This window comes from Peromyscus eremicus, chromosome 4 (assembly GCF_949786415.1).
Source record: "Peromyscus eremicus chromosome 4, PerEre_H2_v1, whole genome shotgun sequence".
NCBI classification, from domain to species: Eukaryota; Metazoa; Chordata; class Mammalia; order Rodentia; family Cricetidae; genus Peromyscus; species Peromyscus eremicus.
The window spans coordinates 140,693,740-140,718,804 of NC_081419.1; the positions used below are offsets into that span (position 1 = coordinate 140,693,740).

Genomic DNA, 25,065 nt, shown 5'->3' on the forward strand with positions numbered 1-25,065 from the left:
GCATCAGCTGACTGCCCTGTTCATCAGACTTTGTGTCTTTTAAAAAAGTTTTATTTTTTATTATGTGTGTGTGTATGGGGGGGGGGAGGGGGGAGATGTATGTGCACATGAGTGCAGTACCCGAAGAGGCCAGAAGAGGGCATCAGATCCCCTGGAGCAAGAGTTACAGGCAGTTGTGAGCTGCCCAACCAGGGTGTTGGGAACTAAACTCAGGTGCTCTGCAGTAGCTTAGTCACTCAGTTTCTGAGCCCGCTCTCCACCCTTGTGCATTCTTTAAGCATGTGTAAAACTGCATGACCACCTTCCATTTGGCTGCAATCCTCCTCAGGTGTCACTGATGACATTTTCAGATGCTAGGCTTCAGGCTCCCTTTGCCTATAACCTGTGGTTTTATTTTGGGGGGTTAATTTGTGATGCTGAGGATGGAGTCTCATGCCTCGTGTGTGCTAGCCAGCACCCCACATCAAGACCCAACCTCAATCATCTTGTTATTCTTACTTTTGAGATAAGAGCTCATGAAGTGGCCAAAGCAGGCTTTGAACTTGCCATCCTCCTGCCTCAGCCTACCCCATGGCTGGCATTCTAAGTGCTCCTAAGCCTGGCACCCACTGTTTTCACTGCCTGATTATGCATGACAAGGTGGTTTGGGGGAAGGCACATTAAGCATTAGGGCAGAAGTGACTCCATTGTTATTTCCACTTTACTCTGAGAGAAGTGATCAAAAGGTTAACATGACTTACTGTCCCCTGGCATGGTGCCTGCATGTTAATGATGTGAATAATACAGACACTAGCTAACATTTCTCAAAGCCTGTGATGAGTCACGTGGTGGGGTGGCCACTTAGAAAGCTCCATTCTGATCCATTTGGAGTTGCAATCAGCACCTACATTCTATAGCTGAGGAGACAGGCTTAGAAGGTTCCAGGATGGAGCAGTGGGCAGACAGCACAGTCCCTGGTCCAGGCAGTCTGTGACCCTGGAAACTGAGGGTCAGGGGAATCCCAGGAGGAGCACATCAGAGCTGCTCAGCTCTCTCGGGAGTTACGACAGCCACGAGGGGGACCCTGAAGTTCAGCCAGTTTCTGCCACAAAGGTCTGAACCTGCTGCGGCAGCCACAGATGGACAGCCATGGCCAGCTGGACTCAGCAGCCAGCGTTTGGTGTTCCCACGCCACCCTCACAGGGAGAACACTCCTGCCAGATCTGACCATTGTGTAAGAAATCAGAAATGTGGCTTTTTTCCCCCCAAGAACTCTTCTGATTTTTAAAAACACAAATAAACTGATTTGCGGACAGGAGTTGAGTCTGCCGGTTTGGAATCAGCCTGAGGCCATCAGTCAAAGCAGTGAAGGCATCAAGTGTCACTGTACCTTAGCTACATCCTGGGCCACATCCAAGTCCTGCCCTGGCCACACCCCACCACTGGGCCCCTTCCCTGCTGGGCCGTGCATGCTGTGGCCGTGCATGCTGTGGCCGTGCATGCTGCCCCCACGCACTGCCCTGGAGGACTCACTGTTTGATACTGTTGATGGCATAGCTCTTCCCCAGGCACTGGTTGTACCCTGCTCCCCATGGCATGTTGTAATTCTTCAGCCGTTTCCCATCTTTGTAAAAATCCTTCTTCTCTGACCCATCTGGGTTCAAGAATCGGTTGTATTTAAACACCTGAAACAAGAGGGTGATGTGTGATGTCACTCCACACAAAGGACTCCACCAGGACAAAGACTCCACAAAAACACCACTCCACCAGGACAAAGGACTGGGGATCTCGTGCAGACTTGTCACAACTGAGCATAATGGGAAGTGACTGGACAGGGGCTGGTTTTAAGGACTGTGGAGATGACGATTCCCAGGCTGCAGAGGGAGCAAGGATCACAGCAGGTTGCCACTCACGACCAGCTGATCCCTCAGCCGCTCATTTCCCCCACACCCACAGTCCCTGAGATGTTCAGTCCTGCCCCTGCTACTGACCTCAGGCTCTGTGTAGATTTCTGGGTCCTTTTGGGGACTCAGGAAAGGAAAGAGGAGGAGGCGGTCACCACGTCGAAGAGAGAATTCCCTCCCATCTGCCATAGGCAAAGCCAGGTCTGCCATGACCTCACGAGTGATGAAGGGGGCAGCCGTGAGCCGGAGGGTCTCATTTAGCACACTATCTGCAAAAACAAGGCAGGAAAGGTTAGCAAGCTTCCCTCTCACCCCCTGGACAAACAGAGCAGTGGCCAGAGGCTGCAGACCTTGCACACAGTCACACAACAAGGTGGGAAAAGCCAGATGACAAAATGTGCGCTGTGGTCCCCGAGAAATGCTTGGATGTAAGGGGACATGGGAAAGTGGGAACCACAGGGATATCAGACAGCTGAGGGGGAGAGTTTAGGGCCTCGGTGTCCGCTTCTACCTACAGTGTACATTCCATTCTGGAAATAGTCCCCTGACCTTCCTCTAGGGACCACACCCCTGTTTCCAGAAATTGGACAATTGACCTACTCTTAGCTGGCGGGCTCAGCTCACCCCTCTGAGCCCTGTGTTTGGTTCTGGATGGCAGGCATATAACCCAAAAAGCCAATGAACACATTCCTGGGACTTTAGATAGGAATGCTGGATGAGAGGCCCCGCCTCCAGCTGCCAGCAGCTGCTGGCCTCCATAGACCAGGAGCACCCCAGTAGAAAATGAGGCTGAAGGACAGGGAGAGACTTAGCCCTGACAACACTTTTCAAGCACCTGGGTCCACCTGAGCCTGAAGCTAGAGACTTTCAGTTGCACGACTCGGATTGAGTCCCTTTTCCACTACAGGTGCTTCAGAAACACTTGACACTAAGAATCCCTTGAGACCAGGAGACTTGGGTAGTGATACTGGGTATGGAGGACACGGGGGGACCCTGGGAGGTAGCCAGGTTAGCAGGTTTGGCCATCCTACCTAGCACAGGCATGCTGTCGAGAACCTTCTGTGGGAGGGCGGGCATCTGTGACACAGGCTGCTCTGCTTGCCAGACGACACGCTTCAGTTCTTCGTGGACAGCCTCCAGGGCCTCGGGATTCTTGAGGAGGAAGAGGAGGAGCCAGAAGGCCGTGGGACCCATATTCCCCTGCAACAAGGAGAAGCCCGTCACTCACCAAATGACCAAGAGGTCTCCTCAGGCTGAGCTACAGGGCAGCGCTCAGCATGCCTGGTTCCCACGCTGGCCCATCACCCAGGCATCGCCAGTTATCTTCAGCCCCAGACTGTGGCCGAAGTGTGCTTGGAGCTTTGTTTGGTTCAGCCTGGTACCTGCGTGAAGGCCACTCCTGCCGTCTTGACATCGAGTGAAGCCCCTGGTCTGGGGTCACGCAGGGAGCCTCCGTAACTCATGTGAAGCCCCTGGTCTGGGGTCGCCCAGGGAGCCTCCGTAACTCATGTGAAGCCCCTGGTCTGGGGTCACGCAGGGAGCCTCCGTAACTCATGTGAAGCCCCTGGTCTGGGGTCGCCCAGGGAAGCCTCCGTAACTCATGTGAAGCCCCTGGTCTAGGGTCGCCCAGGGAAGCCTCCGTAACTCATCCGAACAAGTGTACAAGAGGAGCAAGTCCGCGAGGCAGAACACTGAGAATGTCAGAGGGTGGCTAAGCCTGGGGCTTCCCGTGTTCCTCTACAGTTTCCACAGAAGAAGCAGATGACGTCTCCCTGCCCTTGAACTTGGGCTCAGTCATGGACTTGCTTTGACCAACAAATAAAATGAAGTGGAATTAATGAATAGTAGATCTCTGGCCTTCAGAGATCTTGTTTACGTCCCCCCTTTGACTGGGCCTTTGGATCCAGGGTGAAAGACACACAGGGCACAGCTAAATGGCCCCAGCTGGGTCAGTTTAGACCAGCCAGATCCACAGACCTGTGAGCGCGTGTCTATCAACACAGGCTGCCAGGTTTAACTAGCTGATAACTATAGCTATTTATAGTTTAGAAGACCAAGTTTCCTTAATGCTTCTTGTGTTATGGTTAATCTCTCGAAGGATGAGCAGAGAAGCATTTAAATAAAGATTGTTAGTTTTTTAACAAAAATTCATTGAAACTTCCCAAAAGATCACCTAGGAAAATCAATGACATGGTGTGCTCCAAGACTGGGTCAGACCTGCCTAAACATCTTCACCCGGCTCCTCCACACCTTTCACTGATTCGAACACGGATCCAGAGCAACCTCAACCTGCAAGGAGGTATTGTCTATCCTAAAAGTGACTGTAGTCACAGACTCAAACAGCATCAGTAGACATCATCTTTCCCAATAAGGTCTTACAAAAATAACTGCATTGGGCAGAGGACAGGAACTGCAGTCCTAATACAGAACCCCAAAATCGGAAACAAGCTGACACCAGAGAGGAGAATGATGGCCTACCATGTGGTAAATTGTTTAAAAAAAAATAAAAATAAAAATCCCGGTTCCAGTCGATCGGTGGTGGTGCACGCCTTTAATCTCAGCACTTGGGAGGCAGAGCCAGGTGGATCTCTGTGAGTTTGAGGCCAGCCTGGGCTACAGAGCGAGTTCCAGGACAGGCTCCAAAGCTACACAGAGAAACCCTGTCTCGGAAAAACAAAAACAAAAACAAAAAAAATCCTGGTTCCTTTGGGTCTGAAAGACACACAGGAGCGAGCAGAAGGCTGTTAGGTATGAGGCAGGGCTCGTCGGAGCTGCTGTGTGTGTCTGAAGAGGGGTCTGTGAGGGAACAAGACTAGGAGACACAGGGCCCCTCCCTGAGGTCCCCTGTGGGACAGAGGCTGGGGGCCGGGAGGTTGAGGAGCAGACTGACTTTCTGTTTGGGTGGGGGTGCAGATGCAGGTGTGTTCACACGTGGAGGTCAGAGGGCAACCTCTGCTGTCATTCCTCAGGTGACACCCATCTTGTTTGAACTTGACAGGTAGGCTAGCTAGGGAGCTTAGGGGGTCTGGCCGTCTCGTCCCCCAGTGCTGCGATCGCAGACGTGTGCCTTCACGCTTGGCTTAGTTTTCTTTGTAACATGGGTTCTGGGAATGTTCTCGGGTCTTCGTGTTTACATGGCAAGCCCTGCCATGTCCCCAGCCCCAGACAGATGTTCTTTGTATGCACATATCCATTCAACCTGTTTGAATTTCTTTTGTTGTTTTTTAATTTTCTTTTATTTTTTGAGCTTATACTATAATGACATCATTTCTCCCCTTCTCTTTCCTCCCTCAAAACCTTTCTTTTCATACACTCCTTGCTCTCTTTTAAATCCATGGCCTTCTCTTTTCTTTCTTTCTGTTTTTTTGTTTTGTTTTGTTTTGTTTTTCAAAGCAGGGCTCTATGTAGCCCTGGCTAACTTAGAACTCGATACTCTAGTTCTAATATCAAGGCTAGTCTCAAACCTATAAATGCACCTGCCTTTACCCTTAAGAGTGTTGGCATTAAAAGTGTGTGCCACCACACCTGGGCCCGATTGGATTTCCTACTGGACGTTCCGCTTTTAACGGGTGCACTGCAGGAGTGTCCTGCATGGTTTTCATGGTGGTCTGCCATGTCGTGAGGAATGTCCATGTTATGATATGAAATCAAATAGAAAGCTGGATTTAGACAAGTGAATGGCCTTAGCATCCTTCTGCCAACTGCACGGTGTGTGTGTACGCACATATGTGCACCCTGGATTTCCCCCATGGTGGCTAGCCTCAGCTAGCTTATGGTCTAATTTTTCTGGTCTAACCTTGTCTCACGGTCAGGCTGAAGGCAGAGGCAGTAGTGGAGCAGGAAGAGGATGTGGAAAGGTGGCTGGCCTGAGGTGGAGAAGCTAGTCAGCTCGCTATCACCAGAGTCCCCAGGGCAGTGGTTGCCCGGCACTGGAGCCAGCCTGTCCCAGCTCCAGACACCTTCCTCCATCCCCAACACACCCCAGCCTGGACCTTCGATCTCGGTCTTCAGGACCTGCCTCCTCCCAGGTCTTGGGATGCTGGGGTGTGTGCTACCTCCCCCATCAGTCTCCTCCTGGCCCTCGGGCCCCAGTTTCAGGCAGCTTGGAGAGGATCCAGACGATGTTTGTAGAGCGCTCAATGGGACGGTTGGCACACAGGACAGCTCAATATCACTCGGAGTTACTACTTGTGACTCGCGGTCTCCAATCTGCAATAGCCGCCACAGCCACAGCTCCGTGACTTCGGCAGCTTCTTCCGGCTCCTCAGCCTGCCTCCCAAACACTGTTTGCACGGGTGTCCCCACCCCTCGGCACTGCCCGCATGCCTCCCAAACACTGTTCCTATGGGTGTCCCACCTCCTCGGCACTGCCCACATGCCTCCCAAACACTGTTTGCACGGGTGTCCCCACCTCCTCGGCCCTGGCCCGCATGCCTCCCAAACACTGTTCCTATGGGTGTCCCACCTCCTCGGCACTGCCCCGCGTGCCTCCTTGGCTGGCTCCCTGCTTCTTCTTCCCCCATACCCAGTGCAATGGCATTAACTGCCGTCTGTCCACCGTTGGTTCCCACAGGCTTTCTCTGGCCTACATCCTTACCCTGAGCTCTAGACCATCTGCATCTCATGTGACCAAACCCCGAGCTTCTGCCTTGATTCCCCCTCCACCGTCTTCCCCAGCTCTTAACAGCCCTGTCCCCGTCCTGGGCTCACACCAAAGCTGACTGGATACTTGCTGATACTGGTTCCCAGCCTTGCACCCACCATGGGGGACTCCAGGACCTGCCACCTCTCCCCTGCCCTCTCCACCCCACATTCTCTGACCCAGAGACTGTGGTTTCCTGGCCTCCATTTCTCCTCTAAAGCACAACAGGCCACATCTGCTGCTTGGAACGAAGCTCCCTCATTGGAGGGGCCTGAGGGGCCTGAGGGCTCTGAGGGGTCTGAGGGGTCTGAGGGGCCTGAGGGGTCTGAGGGGTCTGAAGGGTCTGAGGGGTCTGAGGGGTCTGAGGGGTCTGAGGGGCCTGAGGGGCTCTCAGATCGCTACCTCTCCATACATCACCCTCACGCCGACTTCATGGCCTTTGCACCTATTCTCTCTGCCTGGAACTCGCATTCCAGAGACCCCCATGGTGGCTCACCCTTCACGCCAAGTCTCTGCTCAGATGTCACCTGTCCATTGGTGCCTCTCTACTATTCTCTCTCGTGACCTCACAGACTCACCCATCCATTAACTGTGCTCTTCCCTGCTGGAAGCTTGCTCTGTAGATGAGAACTTTCATCTGCCCTGCTCACTACTCTATACCCAGTTTCTAGAATGAAGCCACGTACACATACACATGGAGGCTGAATACATTTCTGTTGCTGATGTTTCATTTGGTTGGTTTTTGGAAACAAGGTCTCATGTATCCCAGGCTAGCCTCAAACTCACCGTAGAAGAGTGTGACCTTGAACTTGTGGACCTCCTGCCTCCACCTCCCAAGTGCCGGGATGGCAGGTGTATGCTACCGGCCTGGTTCTACAGATCTCTGTTGAAACACCTTGGAAGCCTTTGCTACCTGCTGGGTGCAGGTCAAAAGCTCCTTTCACTGTCCCACCATACCCTGAGGAAGGAGCTGCATAGCTATTGTATGGGTGGGTAAACTGAGGCACTGCAGGGTGTGGTGACTGACTTGCTAGAAAATGAAAGCCACCTCATATCCAGGCAGGCCATACACTCTCCTGCCCGGATGTCATGACTCAGAATCCTCCAGGCCCCTCTGCTGGGAGGACCTGTCCCCACTCCAAGCCTTGCTGGAGGCCATTCCCTGGGATCTGGCTCTCAAGTGCCTGGCCAACTCCCTACTCTGTGGACAGAGGTCACTTCCACAGGGGGCTCTGAGGACACTCTGGAGCACCCTGTCCTTTTGGCCCATAAATATGTTATCAGGCATGCATAGGGCCAACTGCTGATTAAGCCCTGGCCTGCCGCTGCCAGCCTTTGCCTGCAGGACAGTTAATAGCTCTGAGGACAACTAAAAATAAGTCGCCAGTCGATGGAGAGGAATCACCCAGGGAGATCAGCCTGTCCGACAGTCACTGCCAAGTGGGGCCTAGAGAAGGCAAGGGGCTGGGCGGGGTGAGAGCAGTGACCAGGCCTCAGACCCACAGCATCCAAGCGAGTGCTCCTTCCTCCCGTGACAACATTTGCTCCATGCCTAACATCACCGATTGCCATCTTAGTTCCCTTTATCTACCTGATTCTCCAATATCTCAGTGGCCAGCACAGCCTCCTCACTGGTGACCTGTCCTGTCCGTAAGGGGAACCTTAAGATCCCAGAAATCAAGGCTGGGGGGGATGGCTCAGAGGTTAAGAGCATTCACTGTTCCTTCAGAGGACCTGGGTTCAATTCCCAGCACCCATGTGGTAGCTCATAACCATCTATAACTCCAGTTTCATGGGATCTGCTGCCCTCTACTGGCCTCCTAGGTACACACACACACACACACACACACACACACACACACACACACTTAAATAAATAAATGAATAGCTTCTTTTAAAAAGGAAAATCCTGGAACTCTCGCTTGGCCCCCCTCTCCCGAGGAGACTCACGCCCAAGGAGATTCACACTGGAGGAGACTCACACCATTGCTCTTCTTGCGGTGTGCTTACTCCTCACCTGCGGTGTGCTTACTCACCTGACTTCCGCCACATTCAAGTCCTTGCTGTTGCCCTGGCAGGCTTCAACACTGCACTTGCTGTCTCCCCTGCCTGAAATATTTCCAGATTCCCAGATCTCTGAGGCTAGCTTTCTTGACATCTAGACACAGCTCAAACATCTCTACTGGAGGGGCCTCCCTGAGCCTCCAGCTGTGACACCCCGACAGCTCCACCTGCAGCCCTGCTTCCTACCACACATTCTCCTCCCTGGCCGTTGAGCAGTCTCCGGATCTCAGCTCCCTAGCCAGCCCGGCTGAAATGCAAGCATTCCCAGAAGGACCTGCTGAAAGCACACCCAGGGCTTGGCAGTGGTTCTCAGAATCACCGGTCTGCACACTTCAAAAACAAAAACAAATAAAAACGCCAAGGTCGCGGAAAACAGTGAGGAGCAGAGAACACCAGAAGAATGGAAACTAAAGAGGCAGAAGGGCTTGGTGCCACGTAGGATGCCGACGCAGGCCCGGCCGGGATGAGCGTTAAGTGACTGCAATAGCTCTTCTCGGTCGTCAGCCTGAGATGTAGAATCACTGGGGAGAAGGCCTCTGGCATGCCTGTGAGGTCATCCTGCCTTAACCAAGGCAGGAACCACTCCCTGGGTGGCTGCACTCTGGGCTAGGTCCTGCCCCCTGTCAGGGGGCAGAGGAGCTGAGCATAGACGATGTTCTCTGTTCTGTGCTTTTTGACCACAAGTGACTAGATGTCAAGCTCCTGCTGCTGTGACTTTCCCACAGTGATGGACTGTGACCTGGAACTGTGATTAAAACACATCCTCCCTTCCTGAACTGGCTTTTGCTGGAGTGTCTCATCACAGCAACGGGAAAGTAACGAAGACAGAGGCATTGCTGGGATGACCGTGAGACACGGTTAGACCACGATCATGGGGCTGGGCTAAGCCTCCTAGTTTGGCATCAGGCTGTGGTTACATGGGAGGAAGTTCTGACGTAAGCAGAGGGAAAGAGCTGGGTTCTCTGCAACTCAGCCACAAATGGGACAAAATCACAGCGGGAGAGGGGGAAAGATCTAAGGTGTGAGGGGCTGGAGACCCAAGTCCAGGAGTTCATTAAACTGCGTGTGAACTTTCCAGCATGCACAAGGCCTCATCTACCCCAGCACATTATAAACCAGGCATGGTGGCACAGACCTATAATCCCAGCATTCAGGAGGTGGAGGAAGGAGGATCACGTGTTCAAGGTCATCCCTGGCTACATAGCAAGATGGAGGCCAGCCTGGTCTCCATGAGACCCCCTTTTCTATCAGTCTGCCATTTCCCCATATGTTAAATAAGCAATGCCTGTCATACAGACTGCCGGGTTACCAAGCTGCTGGACGGGACAAAGAGCGAGGAGTAGCCAGCAGGCTGTGTGCTCACACCCTCATCTGCTCACACCAGCACACGCACGTGAATTCCACACCTGCACACCCATGCACACCTGTGTGGCCCAGAGCTGCAGCACCAGCGCCCGCGCCTGCGTCTCCTCCGACACCCCCATCTTCTCCAGGTGCCTCATGTAACTCTCCAGCCAGCTGCTCCGGTCAGCCCTGGTGGCCAGTTGGGCTGGGGACAGCAGCTTCCACAGGCGGCCTTTGACACTGCATGCGTGGTCTTTATCCCCTGCAGGGACAGAGCACAGAGGACAAAGGTTTTAGAGTATCGCCAGGGCCAGGGCCACCCAGCCTCAGCTTTGCACAAGTGTTCTGGGTGTCACTGGTGGGAAAGCTTGGGGTAAAGCTCTGTGAGAGTCACCTTGCCTGGGACCCATGTCACTTAGCGGAAAGACATAAGGCCCTGTCCTTGCAAGAGAGAACTCTCCATAGCAAAAACCAAATCAAGATTTGGTAAATGTGTGGGCTCTATGGAGCTGGGAAGGAGGACCACACTCCAGGCAACAGCCTCCCTCCTCAGGACCTAGCCCAGAGCAAGGCCAGACCATGCACACAAGACCAAGGGCTCAGTATACCAGAAAGAGCCGCACTGGCCATTGGTGGGAACACAGGTCTGGGGTCTCCACTCAACTTCCTCTAGAGCAGACAGGTAAGGTTAGCGAAGGAAGAGACCCTGAGGAGGCCATGTAGACCTGAATAATGAGGAGACCTCTAGGCTGCTGCAATACACCCCCCAGCCTGGCAGAGCAAGTGAATCCACCCAGGCAGAGTCGGTGCTTTCTAAAGAAGCCAGTGATCCAGGTGCTCTTGTAGAAACTCACATGTGTCTGTCCATAGTTCCTGGTGCTGGGGATGGAACTCAGGCCTTTGCACATACTGAGCTGCACCCTAGCCTCCTTCTCCATTCGCAACATTGGCATTGAAGCCGGAGAAGGCCATAAAAGCACCTCAGAATATCTGAAGCTCAGCTTTGCCTCAAGGACACCAGCCTGGACATGAAGCAGGTATAGGAGAGGACCTCTGCCTACAGAGGTGACCCACAGGGCAGTGTGCTTGAAACAAAGTCAGGCACTGAGGGTCTACACGGAACAACACTGCTGGCATGTGGTCTGTGAGCTACAAGGCAAGGCTGGGTTGTTGACGTGAATGCAATACCGTGAGCTGTCCCACCTGTCACATCCCCCGGTGACACCACAGTGGTTGTCCATCTGTACCAGGGTGGCATCGTCTGGCAATGCTTTCCTAGGAACTAATCTCATCTTTATAACCCATCTCATAGCATACACACAAATATGAGGTTCACTGGTCTCCAAAGCTACCCCTGGGGAAACTGGGCACCACCTGGGGTTGCTGGAAGCTCTCTCACTGTATGTCAGGTGACCTGCCCAACAGACTGAGGCCTGGCAGCCTCAGTCCCAGGAGCTTGTGTGTGCACGTGTTGAGGGGGCATGCATGCACAGGCTTATGAGTGTGCACATGTTGAGGGGGCATGCATGCATGCACAGGCTTATGAGTGTGCATGTGTTGAGGGGGGCATGCATGCACAGGTTTATGAGTGTGCACGTGTTGAGGGGGCATGCATGCATGCACAGGCTTATGAGTGTGCATGTGTTGAGGGGGGCATGCATGCATGCACAGGCTTATGAGTGTGCAGGTGTTGAGGGGGGCATGCATGCACAGGCTTATGAGTGTGCACGTGTTGAGGGGGGCATGCATGCACAGGCTTATGAGTGTGCACATGTTGAGGGGGGCATGCATGCACAGGCTTATGAATGTGCACGTATTGAGGGGGCATGCATGCACAAGCTTACAAGAGTGCATGTGTTGAGGAGGCATGCATGAATAGGCTTATGAGTGTGCACATGTTGAGGGGGCATGCATGCACAGGCTTATGAGTGTGCACGTGTTGAGGGGGCATGCATTTTTGCACAGGCTTATGAGTGTGCACGTGTTGAGGGGGCATGCATGCATGCACAGGCTTATGAGTGTGCATGTGTTGAGGGGGCATGCATGCACAGGCTTATGAGTGTGCACGTGTTGAGGGGGCATGCATGCACTGGCTTATGAATGTGCACATGTTGAGGGGGCATGCATGCACAGGCTTATGAGTGTGCACGTATTGAGGGGGCATGCATGCACAGGCTTATGAGTGTGCATGTGTTGAGGGGAGCATGCATGCACAGGCTTACAAGAGTGCATGTGTTGAGGAGGCATGCATGCACAGGCTTACAAGTGTGTATGTGTTGAGGGGGGCATGCCTGCATGTATATAAGGAAGTTAAAGCTGAGTATCAGTCACTCTCCAGCTTCTTTCAGAGACACTGTATCTGTCACTGAACCTGGAGCTTGGGGATCTGGCATACTGGCTGGCCAGAGAGACCCAGGGGATCCCACTGAAAAGCCGCCAACCGACTTCAAAAGCAGTAAACCCCAGTGCTGGGACTGTGGGCGTGCTGTCACATCCCACTTTACGTGGGCCTTGGGACTGGAACTCTGGGCCCTGGGACTGGAACTGGGGTCCTCATGCCTGTGCGGTCAACACTCTGCCGACTGAACCATCTCCCACTGTTTTTAGAGTCGGTTGGCAACATTTCCAGACAATGGGCTCAATTTCTCCGAACCATTTTGGGTGGTGCAACATTTCAGATTTAAAGTAGCAAGCCCATGTGGGCTCTTCTGAAGCACAAACTTCCTGTTTCCACTGTATGGGGTTCTGGAGAGCTCCTCACGTCCTGGGAGCCCAGACTCCAGCCAGGCTGACTGTGAATCCCCGGGAGATATCAACATGGGGGATTTTTAAAAATCACCAAGGGACAGGAGGTGACATCACCCCAGCAATGCTCTGGATGTCCTCAAAGCCACCTGACCAGATAGTCAGAAAAGAGGCAAAGGGCTCAACACAGCCACAGAAATGTCTGGCTGTCCCTGAGGCCCAAACTCACAACATCAATCTCTTGTTGTGCAGTCACTGTGGCCGTGTGTGTGTGTGTGTGTGTGTGTGTGTGTGTGTGTGTGTGTATACGCATGTGCAGATGTGTATGCTGTGTGGATGTATGCATGTAGAGACCAGAGATGGATGTTGGGAGCCTTTCTCTAGAGCAATGGTTCTCAACCTTCCTAACGCTTCGACCCTTTAATACAGTTCCTCATGTTGCGGTGACCCCCAACCATCAAATTATTTTCATTGCTACTTCATGACTGTCATTTTGCTACTGTTACGAATCATAATATAAAAATCTGTGTTTTCTGATGACCCCTGTGAAAGGGTCATTTGACCTAAAGGGGTCATGACCCACAGGTTGAGAACCACTTCTCTACTGCCTTCCACCTTTTTTTTTTTTTTTTTTTTGAGACAGGATCTCTTACTAAACCAACAACTTGTCCTTCTAGCCACATTGGCCAGCCAGCGAACCCCAAAGGATCCTGGTGCATCCACCCCACTCCCAGTGCTGGGGTTACAGGCAGATGCCACCACACTTAATCTTTACTTAGGTGACGGGGTTCCAAATCAGGTCCTCATGCTCTGACATCAAGCACTTTACCCACGAGTCACTTTTCCAGCTCTGGACTTTTTGTTTGTTTGTTTGTTGTTTTTTGTTGTTGTTGTTGTTTTTCGAGAAAGGGTTTCTCCGTGTAGTTTTGGAGCCTGGCTGTCCTGGATCTCGCTCTGTAGACCAGGCTGGCCTCGAACTCACAGAGATCCGCCTAGCTCTGCCTCCCAAGTGCTAGGAGTAAAAGCGTGCGCCACCACTGCCCGGCTTTTCCAGCTATGGACTTTTATAACAACTAAAAAGCACCTCAGGATGGTTGGCCCCATCCATCCCTGTGCCCAGAACAGTTCTAAGGACAGAGGAGGTGACCCAGAGATGGGAGATGCAGAAGCCTGTGTTGTGTGGGTCTGACTGAGGCCTGAACCATTTCTGGGACTCAGTCACTTCCTTATCCACAGAGAGAAGCCTCAGCCTTGAAGCTCAAGTGTCTTTCCTGGACACCACAGCTCAGAGATGGTCTGGCAGAGACAAGCTGGGAGTGTTACCTCAGGGCCTTTAGAATCTTGATCACACCATGATTCTTTCCGTGAATGACTCTTCTTGAGGGTGGTGGCACACATCTGCACTCGGGAGGCAGAGGCAAGAGGATCACCAGTTTGAGGCCAGCTTTGGCGACACAGGGAGTTCCCAGCTATACTGGCCTACACAGCAAGATTACCTCTCAAGTACCCCCCCCCCCGCTATTAAAAACCCCTTTTCATTAAAAAAAAAAAAGATTCAAATAAAACACATACCTCCTTCTTTGTTACTGCATAAGACTCTTGAGACTAGAGGCCCTGGAGGGTCAACTTTCCTTTAACATGTATGATTTTGTCAACATGGATACATTTATATTTGAAAGATACTTGAAAAGATGGAGAACTCCACATACGTACAGGGAACACTGAGAGAAAGCAAACCCAGTGTGGGCGCATACCTGTGATCCTAGCACCCAGGAGTGGAGGCAGGAGGATTGGAAGTTCAAAGTCATCCTTGGATACCAGGTGAGTTGAGGCCGACCTACAAGAGATTCTGACCAAATATATTGTGTGTGTGTGTGTGTGTGTGTGTGTGTGTGTGTGTGTGTTTGTGTGTGTGTGTATTTTTAAAGGAGGAGGAGCAAAAGGAGGAGACAGCAACCTTAGAGTTCACACTCGTTGTGCTGTAGAAATTCATTCTCTCTTCCTTATCTAAATCCTTGAAGGCAGGAATCCAAACACATCATTGCCACATCTGGATTGAGGTGGAAGGTTCTGGCCAACGTCCTGCACCTTGGTCAGCAACTATCAAGGATTTCATCCCCTTCTATTTCACAGATTTGGGGGCTGCTCTCACGTGATGCCTCATGTATTTAATCAGCCCCCACTCTGGCCCAGGTGAGTTCTAGCTCCTGCTGTCCCAGGCAATGTGGCCATGAGTCTCTTTCTCTGCTACCATATGTGTGTATTTCTGGAGGATCATTTTCTGGGAGAGAGCACAGGAGAAAAAGATCTACATTTGATATTTTGGTGGGCTTTGCCCAGGTGGTCTTCTGTGCACACTCCACTCACATGGTCCGTCAACTCCTTGGTTCCATCGGAGGGCAACTGTCCAACACTGCCACCTGCTGCTCACACTGGGAAACATAACCTTTCATGGATTCGTCCATGAAAGGTTATGGACTAGGCTCCCATGGAGGGAGGGACAATGGAAAAAATGCCAAGGTTTTCTGGAGAAGCAAGCGGTGCTGGGATGGGACACGTGTTTAACACACTGGATTTTGCAATCAGACAAAGGGTGCATGTTGCCCACTCTGCCACCCACTTGCTGCATCTAATGACAAATGCGTGCATCTGTGTGAGCCTCAGTTTTTCTATCTGCAAAGGGGCTTCTGTGACATCAGTCCCCAGGGACTGTGTGAGATGATGAACAACCTCTATAAAGATGATTGTGTGGCCAGCTCACAGAAAAGGCATGCAGAGGCCAGAGAAGCTAGATGATGCCTCAGAGTGGTAGGCGGGGAGAGGAGCAGGGTGTTGATGCCCTTTTCTGCCCTCCAGGCTGGCAAGAATTTAAAGACTGATGACGGCATTCTGACAATTCTGTGACGATATGCAAGTGACAACAGAAAGCCGCCAGCGTCTACCCAGCAGACTGGCAAAGCAGCAGAAAGATGGGTGGCGGCCCTAGGGTATGGCAGATGCCTCATTTTCAGCGGAGGGGTGTGAACTGCTCCATGGCTGTGCACACCTGTAATTCTGGCTCTTAGGAGGCTGAGATAGGAGATCCTAAATTTAAGACCAGCCTTGTCTACAGAGAGACCCTGTTTCAAAAGAGCAAAAGGAAGCGGAAAGAAAACATTAAAAATACAAAGATGTGCCAGGTGGTGGTACATGCCTTTAATCCCAGCACTCAGGAGGCAGAGGCACTCGGACCTCTGTGAGTTCGAGGCCAGTCTGGTCTACAGAGTGAGTTCCAGGACAGTCGGGGCTATGCAGAGAAACCCTGTCTCAAAAAAACAACAAACAAACACACTGAGATGTACCCCAGATGTGACCACACTCAGCCTGGTTGACGCTCAGAACAGAAGTCCTCAGCAAGCAGTGCTGCTACGGCCTCGGCCAACCCTAACTGCCACCTTCAACGATGGTGCCATCCTTCCCATCTGACACAGTGAGACCACGGAAACATGGGGAGGTGGAGCCCAGAGTCTGTCTTCTCCTCTCCTTTCTGCTGTGCTGTGCCACCAGAGCAGGGGGCAGAGAGAAGTGGCTATCTCCAAGCCGCCAGCGGAGCAGAGATGCCAGAACACACGGCTGTCCCTGGCCTCATGGCTCCCATCACATGTGCACTTGGCTTGGTCTCCTCCAGAGCTCCGAGTCCAAATGGACCACCACGGTCTGGATGTGAAATGTGTCCCCAACAGGCTCATGTACTGAAGGTTTGGTCCCCAGCTGGTGGCATTATGGAGAGAGAGCTGGACTGTGAAGACACTAGCCTCGTGGGTGGGTTAATGCCCAGAGGAGTTCACAGCCAGAAAGGACTAGTGGAAGAGGGGACCTGGAGGCAGCAGGTCACAGGATGTGCCTTTGAAGGGTGTCCCTTTTCCCCCAGACCCTTCTTCCAGCTCTCTCCACTTCCTGGCTGCCACGCAGCAAGCAGCCTCTTCTGCTGAGCGCTCCTGCCCATCATGTTGAGCCACACCACAGGCCAATAGTGATGCAGCCAGGTGGCTGTGGATTGAAGCCTTTGAAACCCGGAGCCAAATGCATCTTTCTGTCTTTAAAGTGTTTTCCCTGGATACCTTATCACAGCAAGGTTCTCACTGCTTCTTTTACATTAGTTAGTTAGTTTAAATTTTGGTTGTTTGAGACAGGGTCTAACTATATAGCCTCGCCTGTCCTAGAGCTTGCTATGTAGACCAGGCTGACCTCAAACTGACAGAGAACTGCTTGCCTCTGCCTCCCGAGTGCTGGGACGAAAGGAATACGCCACTATTCCTGGCTCTTGTTGCTTCTTAAGGGAAATACCATCCAGTCTGTGCGTGGGGCCTGTGGTGGTTTGAAAGAAAACTATTAGGAAGTGTGGCCTTGTTGGAGTAGATGTGGTCTTGTTGGAGGAAGTGTGTCACTGGAGGTGGGTTAGAGGTCTCATATATGCTCAAGCCACACCCAGGGAGACAGACCACTTCCTGCGAGTAAGATGTAAGACTCTCAGCTCCTTCTCCAGCACCATGTCTGCCTGCATGCCACCATGTCACGCCATGATGATAATGGACTAAACCTCTGAAAATGTAAGCACCCCAATGTTTTTCCTCCATAAGAGTTGCTGTGGTCATGGTGTCTCTTCACAGCAATAGAAACTAAGACAGGGCCCACCACCCATTTCAGATGTGACCTCATGGTGCTTACCCACTGACAAGGAGCCTCGAGCCAGTTTGGGAAGCAGCAGATCCAGCTGGCGGAAGGTGCGGAAGACATCAGCTGAATGCACACGGTCCTGGGCTTGGCTTTCATTGGTGCGTGGTGAGGCCTCCACTCCATACAGGGTCAGGTAGCCAGCTCTTGGGGTGACAGCAACAAGTCAGGCTCCTGTCTGTCTGTAGTTCCTGCCCTGCCTCAGGCTCCTGTCTGTCTGTAGTTCCTGCCCTGCCTCAGGCTCCTGTCTGTCTGTAGTTCCTGCCCTGACTTCCCTCAGTGTTGGGCTGTGACCTGGAAAAGTAAGATGAAATAACCTTTTTCTTCCCCAAGTTGCTTCAAGTCAGACTGTTTTACCACAGCAGCAGAATGAAACAGAACACCACCCCACCTTCCTGAGCTCCCCCAGTCATGGGTCTCCCAGAAGAGGATTTTCCAAGCAGGAAGATGGTGGAAACCGAAATGAGAGGGTGAGACAGAGAACCATGCCTAGTCCCCACCCTGCACCTCACCCACACAGTGCGCACAGCAGTAGGCCGTGATGAATGTTGGGTCAGTGGGGCGGGGGTAGATAGGTTGATGGAGGAGTGAGTGAGTGAGTGAGTGAGTGAGTGAGTGAGTGGGTGGATACACAGACGGATGAGTGGGTGGATGGGTGAGTGGATACATGGGTATGGATGGTGAGTAGGAAGGTGAATAGACAGATGGATAGGTGAATGGGTGAGTGGATGGATAGATGTGGGTAGCTTGTGGGAGGATGAGTAGAAAGACGGGTAGATAAATAGAACACACTCCTGAGGACTCTGGTGACAGGTTATCACAGGTCTGTCTGACAGGAACCATCCAGGCCTCCATCACATGCCCTGTATGCACCCTACTTCCAGCCCAGCCTAATATCTGTGTCCCTGGAGACAAGCCCTTAGGGCCAACAAGAAGCCCACTTCTGGTCAGAGGTCAAGCTCAACCTTCCCCTACCTCAGCCTCAGCCCAGAAGTTTCTCTTCCTCCCCTTTCCTGACTATACTCTGGGTAGATGTGGGGAAGGCATAGTCCAGAATGTAAGTCAGCTCCCTCACAAGCGGAAGTGGATCCAGAACGCCACTAGGTGGCGCTCGGTGCCATAAACAGCAGAGACAAGGTTCAGTGTCTTAGTCAGGGAGCCCCAGCAACAAAGGCCAGTATAGCCCTGCTGTGTGTGCAGACTCTGAAACCGGGAAGGGAGGGGTGCCCCACTGAAGGTGTGGCTGAGAGCAGCTGCCTATGACCCCGACGGGGACTCTAGGTGAGTCCCCAGGCCTCAGTTTCCCCATCTAACAAGTGGAGTCTGCAAATTACCACCTTAAGGAGCATAAAGTGAGTTTACGCATCCTGTCCACCCAGACTTGATGTCCCCTGTGTGCACACATGTACATGTGTCAACAAACAGCTGCTTTTATCAAAAACGCACACACATTGCTCTGAACTTCTGGGGATAATTAAAATGTCGTGTTCTTTTTTTTTAATTGTGCTACCAACCATTGAGACACATAGTCCCTCAACCCTCCCCACCTGTTAAAAGCCTTCAGTAGGCCCTATTAACCGTGTGTTCTTGCCCTCTCTCAGTTACAGGATTCCACTGCGACCCACCTAGGAGACCACACATCTTAGTGGGTCCCTCTGCCTGGTTCTCACCTACTTATGTCCCCTACATGGGAGCATAAAACTTATAAATGAGATTGCATAGGGACTTTGTAAGTCCCTAAAGGATCGCCGCCACCACCTGACTGAGCCACCATTCCCAAACCTTCCTCCAGGCTGTGAGACTGGCTTCTGCAGACGTCTCCACCTGTTCTCCCCTCTGCCAGTGGCCCTCTCAGCGCTGGCCCCTCCCCTTTGCGCTGGCCCCTCCCCTTTGCGCTAGCCACTCCCCTTTGCACTGGCCACTCCCCTTTGCGCTGGCCCCTCCCCTTTGCGCTGGCCCCTTCGCCCAGCTTCTTCCTACCTCAGGACCTTTGCACTATCTGTCTCCTCACCAGGGTCTTGGCACAGCAAGCACCCCTCAGCCCCACAGTTAGACCTCATCATTGAGGCTGCAAGCACCACTACCCCATGTCCTATCCTTGGATCTGCGCCTTCTCAGGCATAAGGAACTCATCTGCTGTGTCCCCTGTTATGTCCCGTGGGACCATTGAGGACCCAGCACAGCTGAAGGAGTTGAACTTGGCTGCACTGTTTTGACAACAGTCGTGCGGTCTGGCCTCAGGGCAAGCTCCCTGGGTTCCCCAAGCATCCTCTCTGCTAGCCTCTCACAGCCAGAGTCTAAACCCAAGCACAGAGGCTCTGGGAAGCCCGACTAGGCGACTCCTGCTCCAGGGGATGCTGGGCACCCTTCTGCAGCTAGTAGTGTCTGCTTTACCGCTCAGGTGGTGTGAGGTGAATTTGGGGTCCCACCTGAACCACCTCCCTCTTCCGTTCTGCTGTGAGCATCTCCCATGGTGTCCTCGCCTACAGGGTACCCCCAGGTCCCTTGGTCGTGACAAGGTTGTGGGCTCACCTGAGCAGGGAGCTGTAGGCGAAGTCGAGGAGGCCTGTCTCGTGCCAGCCACTGGCTGCCTCTGTGGAGTCACCCAGCAGGACTGTGCGGAGGTTGGTGAACATGGCTTCCGTGAGAGCCTGCAGGTCTCTGTGCATCAGCATGCTGAGGCCAGGGACAGAAGTTAGTGACTCGCCACTTAATGTACTCAGACAAAAGACTGTGTCGAAGGAATGGCGGTTACCACCGAGACACTGTTTCACAGTGGAGGAACTCGGGCATGATGCACAGCGTCAGGACCAAGCCACACAGCCAGGGAGAGGTACAACTAGGGCTAAACCCTAGTCGGCCCCACTCCACGTTCCCAGCTCTTGGCCAGGGCAGTCTGTCCTTGCCTGGTGCACAAATTTGGACAAGGGACCCACGGGCTTCCCACAGGCTTCTGGACAAGGGGGGGCCTAGGAAGCCAGCTCTTCCTCTGTGAAATCCAGCAGAGGCTGCTACTACAACAATTTCACATGGATGGGCACGAGACAAAGAGAGCCTGGGCTACCGACCTGGTCTCCTCGTGCGGACCCAAATGGCACAGTCTAGGGGAGCATGCGGCAGGAGTGAGGGAGGTATTGGTCCTCCTTCGTGCTGAGCAGAGCCGGGAAGCTGCTGCCCACAGCAAGGGTGAGAGGTCTCTACATGTAAGGTTCCATCTAAGCCACAACTGGCAGCCAGTGACTGGACTGTCTGGGGGTGGTGCCACGTGTGGAACCTAGTGTGGTGACAAGAACCGGCAGGTGTGGGCCAGATGGTGATTGCAGCTGCCTTTGTTCTCAACTGTCTCTCCTGGACGGTGGCTTCAGGGCTGTGCGGCTAGTTTTATGTCAACTTGACACCAGCTAGAGTTATTTGAGAGGAGGGGGCCTCAACTGAGAAAATGCCTCCATACGATCTGACTGTAGGCAAGCCTGTAGGACATTTTCTTAATTAGTGATTGATGGAGGAGGGCCCAGTGCTGTGGGATGGTCTGTATGTCAAGTGTGTTGCTGATTGGTCAGTAAATAAATCACTGATTGGCCATTGGCTAGGCAGGAAGTATAGGCGGGACAAGGAGAAGAATTCTGGGAAGTGGAAGGCTGAGAGAGAGACACTGCCAGCCGCCACCATGACAAGCCGCATGGGAAGATCCCGGTAAGCCTCGAGCCATGTGGCAAGGTATAGATTAATGGAAATGGATTAATTTAAGATATAAGAACAGTTAGCAAGAAGCCTGCCACGGCCATACAGTTTGTAACTAATATAAGTCTCTGTGTTTACTTGATCGGGTCTGAGTGGCTGTGGGACTTGGCGGGTGAGAGAGATTTGCCCTGACCGTGGGCCAGGCAGGAAAACTCTAGCTACAGCCCAGCCCATTGTGGGTGGTACCATCCCTGGGCTGGTGGTCCTGGGTTCTATAAGAAAGCAGGCTGAGCAAGCCATGAGGAGCAAGCCAGTAAGCAGCACCCCTCCATGGCCTCTGCATCAGCTCCTGTCTCCAGGCTCCTGCCTTGTCTGAGTTCCTGTCCTGACCTCCCTCAGTGATGAACTATGACGTGGAGACTATGATGTGTAAGGGTAAGCCAAATAAACCCTTTCCTCCCCAAGCTGCTTCGGTCATGATGCTTCATCACAGCGACAGTAACCCTAGCTAAGACAGGGACCAAGCACAACCCACTGGAGAGGTGGGGTTGAAGCCCAGCCCAGCCCAGGCCTGCCCACAGGCCCATCTCTACTCACGGCTTCATCCTGGCCTTCTCCTCACTGGGGTTGAAATTTGGAAGCTGCAGATCAAAAATCCTCTCCATGAGGAAGACGGCGTAGGGGTGGAAGTCTAGCCGTGTGCGCTGCTCCCAGACCACCGTGTCATAGGAGTGTGGGTCCAGGAGGACAGTGACGTATCTGCCTCCCACCAGCACCTGTTGGAGGAGTCGGTGGATGGGAATGATGGCAGCTCTCTGCAGTCAGGCGTCTGTGGGCAGGCACCGGCCGACAGGCATCAGGCAGCAGCCCTCTACAGTCAGGCATCTGTGGGCAGGCACCGGCTGACAGGCACTGGGCAGCAGCACTCTTGCTTGTCCCACCAATCCTGTGAGCTGGGGACTGCCACTCACCCATCTAGGCTGGGAGAAGGGACACCATGCCCAAGATCTCGATGCTGAAAAGCAGCAGAGCTAAGATCAGCCAAAGCCTTCTAAAAGCAGAGGTTGTAGTCAGGTCCATAATCGCAGCTACTCAAGAGGCGGAGGCAGGAGGATCCCAAGTTCAAGGCCTGACTGGATTGGGTGAGTTCAAGTCCAACCCAGGTAACTGTAAGACCCTATTTCCAAATGAGGAGGGAGAAGGAGGCTGTGGTATGAAAATGAAAAATGGTATGGTATTTGCCTAGCATGCATGAGGTCCTGAGTTCAACCCCTAGGACCACAGAAAGGGAAAGGGTGAGCGGATGGATGAGCATTGCTGGGTAAATGCCAGCAGACTAACTGTAGACGAGTGGGTGGGTGGGTGGGTGGCTAGTGAGCAGATGAATGCAAGTGTGGATAGGTGGATGGGTAAGCGCTGGTGGTGGCTGTAGATGAGCTGGGCCGATAGAGACAGGAAGGAGAAATGAACTGAAGAAAAAACAGATGGGTAGATGAAAAACAGGAATGCAAGAGGAATGTAAGAAAGGGGGTGTTAGGTGGAGAGTGGTCAGGACAGTGGGGAACAGGACAGATGGACAAATCTGTTAGGTGGATGGCTGCATGTTAGAATGTTGGGGACATGGGTGACAAGATGCTAAGTAGATCAAACAAAAGCCTGAAGGATGAATGCTGAAGGACCAAGAGGTGGACGCATTTGAGGATGAGGGGTGTTTGAAAAGACAGACAGATGATGAATAAGCAAGTAGGTGAATGGGTGGATGTATGGATGCATAGGTGGGTGGGTGGGTGCATGGATGGGTGGATGAGTGGATGGGTGGATGTATGGATGCATAGATGGGTGGGTGGGTGGGTGGATGCATGGATGCATAGATGGGTGGATGGGTAGGTAGATGAATGGGTGGGTACGTGGGTGGATGCATGCATGGGTGGATAGTGGGTAGGTAGATATAGGGATGCATGGATGGTGGATGCATGCATGGGTGGATAGTGGGTAGGTAGATATAGGGATGCATGGATGGTGGATGCATGCATGGGTGGATAGTGGGTAGGTAGATATAGGGATGCGTGGATGGTGGATGCATAGATGGGTGGATGGTGAGTAGGTAGACAGATGGATGAGTGGGTGAGTAGGTGGGCAGGTAGGTGGGTGGATGGATGGATAAAATACAAAAGTACATGTGCAGAGAGTAGACCAGAGTCAGGTGCTGAACAGATAGATGGTGAGCACTGGGCGGGCTGTGGTTGATGGAGAGAAAGGTGGGGAGATGAACGGAGAGAAGTCAGTGGAAATGGAATCTAGAGATGGACGCTGGGTGGGTGTTGGTGAACAAGTGGAAGGATGGCGGGTGAATTCTGATAGGTAGACAGAGGCTGGAGAGCAGTTAAGAGCACTGGCTGCTCTTACAGAGGACCTGAGTTCAAATCCCAGAGCCCACATGGTGACTCACAACCATCTGTTACTCCAGCTCCAGAAGATCCGACACTTTCCTCTGGTCTTTGCAGTCACCCAAACAGATGTCATAAACACAACACACACACACACACACACACACACACACACACACACACACACACACAGATGTATACATAAATAAAAATTAATCTGAAAAAGATAGACTAGATAGACAGACAGACAGATAGACAGGTAGATGAGAGATAACAGACAGACATATTGGGTGGGTATACAGAAAGATGGATAAATAGATGGGTGGAAGTGTAATATTTAATCTTAATTCCCAATCCGGTTGCATTGAGAAGCACCTTAGACAGAAGCCCATCCCTAGGTGTGCCTGTGAGGGTGGTTCTAGAAAGCCTTAGAGCACAGCACTCTGCTGATGACGATACATGGTATGTACAGTTGGACAGACAGACAGACAGTCAGCCTCCCTGATGGGTGACAGAGGGATGGGTCAGTGCAGGAGTCAGCGGCGCCAGTGATGAACCAGCCACTCACCCCTTCCCTCCTAGAGATACTCACAGTAAATATGTCGCCATGCTTCTCCTTCATCCTGGTGAGGAAGCTGGCAGCATCTCTCCCAAACTCCAAGGCATGGCCCAGCCAAGGGATGCTGCCCAGGTCCAGGGGAGGCTCGCCGGGTCGCCTGTAGAAACCACAGCACTTAGCACCACGTGATAAAGCAAGAGAGGGACAGAGAGTCGCGGCCATGGGGAAGTCAGAGGAGGTACTCGACAGACAGCTGGAGGTTTTCTTCCAAGAGAAAAGCTTCCCAGCAGGAGGAACAGCATGAGCAAAGGCCCTGGGGTTGGTGCTATGGACTCAAAGAACAGTATGGGGGCAGGTGTGGGTGGGCCAACAGAGTAAGGACACGTATATGTAGCTGTAGCCAGAGCCAGAGAGGTTCTGGGTGAGAGCCTATGGTCATGTGGGTAGTAGGACTGTGGCTTTGTCTCTGTCTGAGGGGGGGGGTTCCTGAGCGGGTGTGTGCTGAGGATGACCGGCCTGGTGAAGTTCTGTAGACCCATTAGCCTCTGTGCAGAGAATGGACAAAGGTAAGGGTGGAGGCTGGGGCCCAGGCAGGGTCTACTGTGTGGGCGATTCCCTGTGGCAGGGAGCTTCCAGCACCCAGCAGAAGGGCAGAGTTCTCTGAGCCAGTCTGGGCTTGGGTCATGTCACATTTCTTCTCCTGCCCACAGGAAGAGAGCAGTGTCGGTGACAGGTTGGCAGGACACAGGCTTCATCCCTCCCCTCGATGGATCGAAACCTGAGAGTCCTCCATGGCAAGAGCCAGGCCCATGGCCGGGGGAAGGCCAAGGATGTGGGCCACCTCACCTGCCCGCAAAGGTTATGTCTGTGCTATCCAAAGTCAGGGTTCCCTGGGAAAGAACAATGTAAGGTGCTTGCAGACCCCCGAGAAAGGCAGGATCCTACCACAGCCCACGGCAGCTACACTGTGTTTGACCCCGCCTTGGTGTGTGTGTGTGTGTGTGTGTGTGTGTGTGTGCATGTGCGAGGCCTGGAGAGGCCAGAAGA

The 25,065-nt window shown here is 52.7% G+C and overlaps 1 protein-coding gene across 1 annotated transcript in view; it reads right to left on the minus strand.

The window, feature by feature from the left end:
* The window catches only part of Ptgis (prostaglandin I2 synthase), a 43,061-nt gene that overhangs the window by 4,617 nt on the left and 13,379 nt on the right, over positions 1 to 25,065 (minus strand). Inside the window, exons 2-9 of the mRNA XM_059261940.1 lie at positions 24,052 to 24,175; positions 21,670 to 21,848; positions 19,924 to 20,067; positions 17,386 to 17,537; positions 10,014 to 10,195; positions 2,915 to 3,083; positions 1,971 to 2,152; positions 1,513 to 1,664 (exon numbers count right to left, since the gene is read on the minus strand). Coding sequence (XP_059117923.1) covers positions 1,513 to 1,664; positions 1,971 to 2,152; positions 2,915 to 3,083; positions 10,014 to 10,195; positions 17,386 to 17,537; positions 19,924 to 20,067; positions 21,670 to 21,848; positions 24,052 to 24,175 — 1,284 coding nt within the window. The remainder of the gene's footprint in view (positions 1 to 1,512; positions 1,665 to 1,970; positions 2,153 to 2,914; positions 3,084 to 10,013; positions 10,196 to 17,385; positions 17,538 to 19,923; positions 20,068 to 21,669; positions 21,849 to 24,051; positions 24,176 to 25,065) is intronic.